The 8,620-nt window shown below is 38.6% G+C and overlaps 1 protein-coding gene across 1 annotated transcript; it reads right to left on the reverse strand.

Moving 5' to 3' along the window:
- Positions 1–2,136: 2,136 nt before the first annotated feature.
- On the reverse strand, positions 2,137–7,662 carry Khdrbs1 (KH RNA binding domain containing, signal transduction associated 1; the record flags this gene model as incomplete). Its single annotated transcript, XM_055610811.1, is given in 4 exon segments — positions 2,137–3,453; positions 6,070–6,128; positions 7,070–7,137; positions 7,461–7,662. Coding segments are annotated over 4 exon segments (427 nt in total), but the record flags the coding sequence as incomplete, so codon positions are not given.
- Between the last annotated feature and the right edge of the window lie 958 nt (positions 7,663–8,620).

Below are 8,620 nucleotides of genomic sequence, written 5' to 3' on the forward strand. Positions count from 1 at the left end.
TCTTTTTCTGCCTGACACAAATTTTTTTCCCTAGTAATACCAACTCACCCCACCCCCTTTTTCAGTTGTTTGAAACAAAGTTCCACTCTATAGTCCAGGCTGGTCTTGATCTAGCAGCAATTTCCAAGCCCTAGATTCTCAAGGGCTGAGATGACATTATGGGCAACCACCCCAGATTCAATTTCACCTTGAGGTGAAATTAGTTCTTGCTTGGGAAAGTGTTAAAATAAGGGCAGCTGACTCAAGATAGAGAGATTTCTTCTGCAGAACTTACATGTTCAGCAGAAGAGGAAAATAAGCCAAATACAGCATAAGAGCTTACCTTTGTATTATTCCTGACCAGGAAGTGGTTCAACTACCCCTCCAGACAGAGATTTTCTGTCTCTGCAACCTAAGCCTAACATCCACTGGTCACTTTGCTATTTGAAAACAATGAACTCAAAATGAAACTGCTTCAGTGGCTCACTGGCAGAATAAGGCAGAATTCAGGAGATGTGAGCTGACACTAGCTGCTTTAACTATCACACACAAACTTCACTACATCCTGTAAACTGAGAAGTGATTAAATCTGATAAAAGTGAGTCTTGGAAAGGCTAACCTGTTAACCACCTCCTGGCACTATCACTTTGCCACCATGACACATCGACCATCCTCAACGAAAACCACCTTCACATACCTGACATGGGTCTTCGATACCCATTCTAGTCCAGGGAAAGCCTCAGGAATTTTCAGTCACCTGAAAATTGAGAAATAAGGAATGACTCTCTAGAAGAAGCTTTAAAGACATACAAAATAAGATAGAGATTCTGCATGCAATTTACACATTACAGGAAAGAAACATGCAACTTTTCAGAAAATTCAATTAACATTGCATTGTGAATATCAATATGTTGTCTTGGGGGCTCATCCTCGTACATTTTAAAATGGCTGAGCAGAAAGCTTTACTCAGGGGTGCAGCGGGTCTTCTCATCTACAGTCACTGAAATGTTACAATGTGTCATTTAAGATGTCAGACTTTGTGCCCAGGTTACATTACAGTTCACTTGTGATGGGCAGGATTATTAAGAGTTATGGATAATTTATGCGGCAGCATATGGTTTTTCTTTTTACAGCTATTTTTTATTAAACAAGTTTTGCAAAGTTTTAACATTAAAATTAACAACTGAAGAATTGTTTATGCAAGTTGCTGTCACAGTTTATATAAAAGAGAAATATGTGCTATTAAAATCAGACATTTAGGTTACCTTTGGTTTTTTGCGATGCATGTTAGCTTTACACATCCTGATTCTCTTGCGATAATTTTCCTTTAAAAAGGGGGGTATAGAGTGATCTCTTTTCATCAAAACAAGACATAATGCCCTGAAAGCTCACTTCAAACCACGGTTGAAAATTCAGTTATTTACACTTTATCACAATCTATAAATACATTTTTTGTTGGTGTGTTTTAAAAAGAAAGAAAAAAAAATGCCCATCATGCACTGCTACAGGCAGCTTGGCACTTCACACAAGAGGATTTTTCACCCCCGAGCAGTTTAGGTGGCTCTTAGGGAAGGAATGAGGTCCTTGAAAATTAAGAGTAAAATAGGGCCAACCAATTCCATTTTTTCCTCAGTCTTGTGGGAGGAAGTCAGGATCAGTCTATTAGGCCAGCTGAATCTCTAGGACTGGAAGGGAAACCCTCAAGGGTGCCCAGGTTTTGCTGAATTGTGGTATCTGATCACAGGTGAATTCAATGTCTGAGCACACACATTTGGTGTTCTTCTTTAAGGCCACCTGGGGCTCTACAGAAGGTGCAGGCTAGAGTCGCTGGCACTTGAAGTACCTATACCTTCGCATGAAAACCAATCTATGTTTTAGTCAGTTGGGTTTTTCTTTCTAAAAATTACAATTTTTTGATAGGACATAATAAAACTGCTTTCAACAACTTCCAGGGGGTGAAAAAGCTTTGGTTCTTTTTAAACTAAAACTTAACAACTCATAAACTTTTTTTTGGTAAACTTAAAATAAAATCCCCACCACCACTTTTAAGAATGTCTCCAAACTTTTAACAAGCCCATTAACTTTAGAGTTAATTTAAGTTTATGTGAAAGAGAAAACTATTTTATTGTCCACCCCCAAAAATGACAATTCATCACATTTACTTTGATTAAAAAAGGACTAAACTTTATTGACAAACTGCTGCAGACATTTTGACATAAGTTTAAGCTACCTATTTAGGCAGACTTACACATGTAGCATTTAATCTTCCGAGAACAAAATGGGAGGACGGTACAAATCCATTAGGACTTTAACTTATGTACAAAGTGGATTTTGATTCCTTTTTCATTCAGCTGCAGTGTCCCTTTTTATATCATGCTAGTGTTGAGACATACTTGACCCAAAATTGACAATGGTCAGTTTAATGAACATCATCAGCTTTTGGCCCCAGTGTCCAAGTGAGTTTTTCATGGAGTGCAGAATCTCAGATGGACAAAATACTATAACATTTTCAATACTGAAAATTTGATTATTAGTACTATTACTGAAAAGATTGCAGCTAAAAAGTACTCCATCAGATTCCATTTAGGTGGCCAGCTTCTCTCCCTGGACAATCTTATTCAAACCCTACCCCACCCCTACTAAGTATCTCTCAACACTGTATGTCTGGGGCTAGATTTCAAAACCCACATAATGAAAAAGTCAGTTTTACAAACCTAATTTTGCTGTTGTTTTAAGTCAATTAACGTTAAAAATTGCATCAACTATTTAATTCGTGAGGATCTTTCATATTAAAATTTAAGCTTAAGATTCAACCGCCATGTGCTTTTAAGGAGATGTTTTTAGAGACAGACTGAGCTCACTTTTGCATGGTGGCACCTACCGCCGTTAACATTGTGATTTTACATCTTAAGCAGCCCTGAATTTTGAAATGTAGCCTAGTTTGGGATTCTGCAACTATGACTTTACGGGGTGCCTCAAATCAAAACTAAGAAAAAGTTAACAAGCCTTTACTTCAGAACCTTTAAGCAAGCAATGCCACTTTTGAAACTAACATGTTTGTGGTTTTTTTTTTTACTCAACTTTTTTTTATTATAAAAGGTACACTGTTTATATTTAAACAACAAAGAAAAAAGCATCTACACACTTAAAAAATTAATTCAATATTCCTAAATCTATTTTAACTCATTTTAAAATACTACATACAGAAGCCAGAATGCAGAGTTAAGAATGGAGGAAGGTGGGGAAAAGAAAGGGACCACGAAGAAAAACACTTAGACAATTACTTGTCTGTTGTGGGTAAAGCAACAGGAATCCTGGGATACAAGAAATCAGTAACAACTTTGCTCATAACTGATATTTTCCCCTCCTGTTTTTTTTAATAACGTCCATATGGGTGCTCTCTGTATGCTCCCTTCACTGGCCTAGCTGGGGGGGCCTTCAGTGATGGCCTGGTCCCATTCCAGTCATCTTGTCCTGTGGGAAAAGAAAAACAGTTTATAAACCATGTGCCAATGTTTCTTTGGGCTAATCAGGGCAGGGCAACATCAGGTATGTCACCAACAATACTGTTTTTTTCTTCTAGTATCTTGATACATTCCAAGTGTTTCTTGCTCTCCTCTTTACTTGGCCCTCCTTGACCAGCATGGGTAAATCGCTCACCATTTTGAGTAGAAGGCAAAAGGGAACAATTTAGAAAATGCTACCCTTTACTGTACAGTTCTCTTGAGCAGTAACATTCTCCATAAGCAACACAACTGAAACCCAGTTTCAAAACCTAGATAAATGCAACACATTGCTTGATGCAGTAAGGGAGTCATTAACCTTATGAGACTACAATGGCCATTCCTGTTCCCAAAGTCATTTGGCGGTCAGTCTCAGTTAGGATGACAAACATCTGCAAGCTTTTCACTTCGCAGGTAGCCCCTTTCAAGGTAAGAGCAAGTCAGGTTTCCCTGTGGAAAAATGTACTCTGGTTCCCCAGATGCAAACAAAGGCCAAATTAAATGAGACCCTCCACCCACAACATGGTACTCAAACCCTAGAGAATAAAAGTATAATCAAATGCTGCATTATGTAACTGTTGTGAATTTCTTATTTCCTTTTTCATGCCCAGCACTGACAAGCCAGCTAACATTCTCAAAAGGTTTTCCTTTGTGGCAGGAAAGCCTGAGATGATCACTTACTTCTATCGATGACCTCTTAGGAAGATAAACTGTGCTTAAACTTAGACTTCTACTTAAGCTTCTAGCACAATATGCAAGGCTCATCCATTTCACAAGATGCTCCTTGGATACCAAGAAGTTTACTTTTCTAATTCTCTTTAGATAGGCAAATACCAGAACATATTGATAATGGCAACAGAATATCAGGAACATGAGAACAGCCTGCTCTCTATTTTTAAAGGCAGGGGCTCACTGTGTATCTCATCTTAGGATAGACGTGAACTCATTATGTAGATTAACCTGGTTTCAAACTCACGCTCTTAGACTAAGTGCCTGTGATAAAGTGCATCTCTCTCTGTTTTTGAACCAGGATCTCTTGTAGCTCATGCTGCTCTCCAATTTGGTACATGGTACACAATGACCTTGAGTTTCTGATCATTCTGCCTCTACTTCCCAACTGCTATGATTCCATTCTTGTGCCACCATGCTAGCTTTCAGCCTCTATAGTTCAGTCTTTTTTCCAGCAAAACAGAAATGCAGTTTTGCCAAATACACAGAGAAACTCTTTTATCATGCCTCACTGATAAGAGGAAACTACTGAGCTACAATCACCCCATGTTCTAAAACAGTGACACATGAGTGGACCAATGCAATGTTACGATGGCCACACTGCAATGCTTTTTACCTAAATCTGGTTTAAAAAAAAAAAAAAAGTTTTTTTAAGGGGGGTGGGAGTGGCCAGGAACTGATTGGATGTATCATGCCAATGAGTTATGAGAAAGGCTGCTTTCTCTGCGTAAGTGCTACATGACCTCAGAGCCATTAACAGAAAGCCATACTCAGCTCTTAAGGACACACGTGAAACATGTGTTTTCAATCAGGAAAGGCAGCTGCGTTGTGCTACCTTCCCAGCCTGAGCTACTCTATGGGATCAATAACGGAGCTGAGGATTGAGGAAGGGCTCAGTGGATAGACTACTTGTCCAGCAACAAGTCCCGAGTTCCATCCCTAGGTACCACATAAAGCCAGACATGCTGTAATCCTAGTAGAAGAATCAGAAGATCAAGGTCATCATCAGCTGCATAATTAAGACCAGACTGTAGTATGTGAGACAAAACAAATAAAAATAAATTTTTTAAAAAGGAAGAAACTTGACTTGAGATGTCTCCCAATAAGGAGGGAGCTTGGTGCTACCACTGATAGGACTCAGCTCCACCCCCGAAAGCCTCTGATTTGATTCTAACAGGTACTATTTTTTTCCTAATTGGTTGTAATATGCTGCTTTTAGCTGCCATTTTCTTCTGAAATATTATTTTCAGTGATTTCTTGACTCTTTAAAAATTTTTTTTCTTAAAATAAGGGAGGGGCAGGAAAATAAGAGCTAGATAAAGAAGTTCTTATTATTTATCAACATGACCAATATATCAGCAGCTCTGGGTTAGGCATGGCCTACCTAACAAAACCAATTGGTTCATCTGAGAAGTACAGCAGTCCACTACATGAGATCTGAGCCCCTGAGACACACATACCATAGGATTTATGAGCAGAGCTCCCAAAAGTCACTTGTACCAACACAACAGTCTTCTAAAGGCTTCTCCTTAGGTATGTGACTGCCTGACTCCCAAGAATCCATCAACCAGTATTTTTCCAGACACTTACTTGCACATTTTACCCTACCATAAAAAAAAAAAAAAAAAAAAAAAAAAAAAAAATAGGGCTAGAGAGATGGCTCAGCAGTTAACAGCACTGGCTGCTCTTCCAAAGGACCCAGGTTCCATTCCCAGTGCACATGGCAGCTCACAGCTGTTTGTAATTCCAGTTCCAGGGGATCTGACACCCTCATACAGATAAATATACATGCAGGCAAAACACCAATGCACATAAAATAAAACTAAATAAATCATTAAAAAAAGAAATAAAAACATACCATAGGCTTCATAAGAATCTTGAACCTCCCCATGTCCATAGTCATAATATTCTGACTCCCTGGAAAGCCAAAAATAGAACATTAAAAAAAAAAAAAGAAAAAAAAAAAAAGCTTTAGTTTTACCATTCTTTCAATATTCCACACCTCAGACATTTTATTATCTATAAAACAGGGGAAATATTTGTTTTGTCCCATCTCTAACAACACCAATAGTTATAAAACACATAAACCATGTATTTACCAAGAAGTCTGTTTAAGTATAGCAAAGGGAAAAAAAAAGAAAAAAACAGATCATACAATTTCATGTAGAAAACCACAATCTAAATTGAGAGATTCTTAAACTATAATAATGTATGTATTCATATAGCTCACCATAAGAGAACAGGAAAAGGCCTGTTTTGTGCCTATTACAAAGGTCTGAGATTCTTTTCCAAGTAATCACAGGCAAAATACATATATACACATATTCAAAGCTGTGCTTTAAGATAAATTAAAACAAAACCGTAGGTTAAACTTCTAGCTCGTTCTTAAAATCATAGGTGTCTGCAATGTGGGCGGGATGAGTTGAATGACTATCACGAGAAAAAGGCTGTGGTATTTCAGGCATTTCTTGAACGCCTGGTCCCTTGCTGAGGCCAAACTCAGGACTTCATACATGCTAGGCAAGCATTCTACCAACTTAGCTCCTTTGTCTCAGACCTGAGGATAATATTTCTTAATAAATTATTTAATGGTATTTTTCTCTTTGTTCCTATGTAGTTATTCATAGCTCAGGAATTTTTCAACAATTAGCTTCAGACCTAAACTATAAATATATAATTCAGTTATCCAAATTTGCAGGCCCACGGATATGCCTGCAAGTCATCAAAAGCAGAAGAGATACCTTCAAAATGTTAAGAGAGACTCCTTAGGTTGATATTTGCCCAAATCTTTAGCTCCTCTAAGTCCATCCACCATCCACCTAGGACACTACACAGTACATGACATAGTGCTGACTCACCCTTGGCTCTGGCTATAATAGCCTTCATATCCTTCATAACTCTGCTCTGCATATGTATCATCATATCCCTGAAACAAATAAGTTAGAAGGTAAGAACTGCATAGAATAGAGAAGGTAATTATAATCTATGGGGGGGGGGGGAGATCATAGGTTTCTGAATGAACAGGCCATGAAAAATTTCTAAAGACAAAACTCAAATATGTTTTAGTATTACAATCTCCTAGAGATCTGCCTGCCTCTTACTGGGATTAATGGTATCACCACACCTGGCCACAGATTCCAAATCTTAAAGCAATGTTTTCTATCTACAAACAGGAATAAGACTCTATCCCTCAACTTTCTCTGGCAACTAGTTATGGAAGAAATGATATATTGTTCAAAACATTCTTACGTAATCTTCATATGTTTCTGGTGCAGGTGGTGGAGGCAAAGGTATTCTCTGGATGCCTGCTGTCCGAGCTCTTGGTGTAGGAGCACCCCTCACAGTAGGTGGGGGTGGCACTCCTCGAGTCACAGTGGCACCTCTGGTGATAGAGCCTCTCACTGGGGTTCCACGAACCAAAGCCCCTCGAGGAGGTCCAACACCACGACCTCTACAAAAAGAAAATTTATATTAATTTAAGATTTTAGTAATCAGTCCATATTCATCTAAGGGTTGTTCATAAATTCTGGAGCTAGAATGATTTTATATTTTTCTTTCTCGTTCTTTTTTTGGTTTCTCGAGACAGGGTTTCTCTGTGTAACCTTGGCTGTAGACTTGCTTTATAGACCAGACTGGCCTTGAACTCACAGCAATCTGCTGGCCTCTGCCTCCTGGATTACAGGCATGCACCTCCTCGGCCGGCCATTTTCTTTTTGAGGCAGGGTTGAACTCACTACGTAGCCAAGGAAAACTCTGTACTTCCAGCCTTTACATCCTTGGTGCTGGGATTATAATTCTGTGTCACCATACACTGGTTTGTGCAGTGCTAGGATAAAATCCTGGAGATTTATGCATGCTACACAAGCATGCTACCAACTGAGGCACATCTCCAACCCTAAAACAGACTTTAAAGCATAGAAAAATACACATAAGGGAACTAAACTAGGAGATTCTGTGGGCTCAATTGAGGATCATACCACGTCAGGCATGTCAAGACTGTCAAAATATTAAATAAATGTTCAGCACAAAAGGTAAAATTCTGAAGTCATACCATATGCCAGGTTTGATGGCTTATGACTTAGGTCATAGCACCTGGGAAGTTTCAGATTAGCCTGGCCTATATAACAAGTTCCAGGTCAACCAGGGCTACACAGTGAGAGTCTTTTTTTTCTTTTAACACTTATTTGTTATGTATACAGCGTTCTGCCTGCATGTACACCTTCACACCAGAAGAGGGCACCAGACTTTTATTATAGATAGTTGTGAGCCACCATGTCATTGCTGGGAATTGAACTCAGGACCTCTGGAAGAGCAAGCAGTGCTCTTAACCTATGAGCTATCTCTCCAGTCCAGTGAGAATTGTAAAAAAAAAAAAAAAAAAAAAAAAAAAAAAAAAAAAAAAAAAAAAA

Source organism: Psammomys obesus, unplaced genomic scaffold (assembly GCF_907164565.1).
Source record: "Psammomys obesus unplaced genomic scaffold, mPsaObe1.curated_primary_1811, whole genome shotgun sequence".
NCBI classification, from domain to species: domain Eukaryota; kingdom Metazoa; phylum Chordata; class Mammalia; order Rodentia; family Muridae; genus Psammomys; species Psammomys obesus.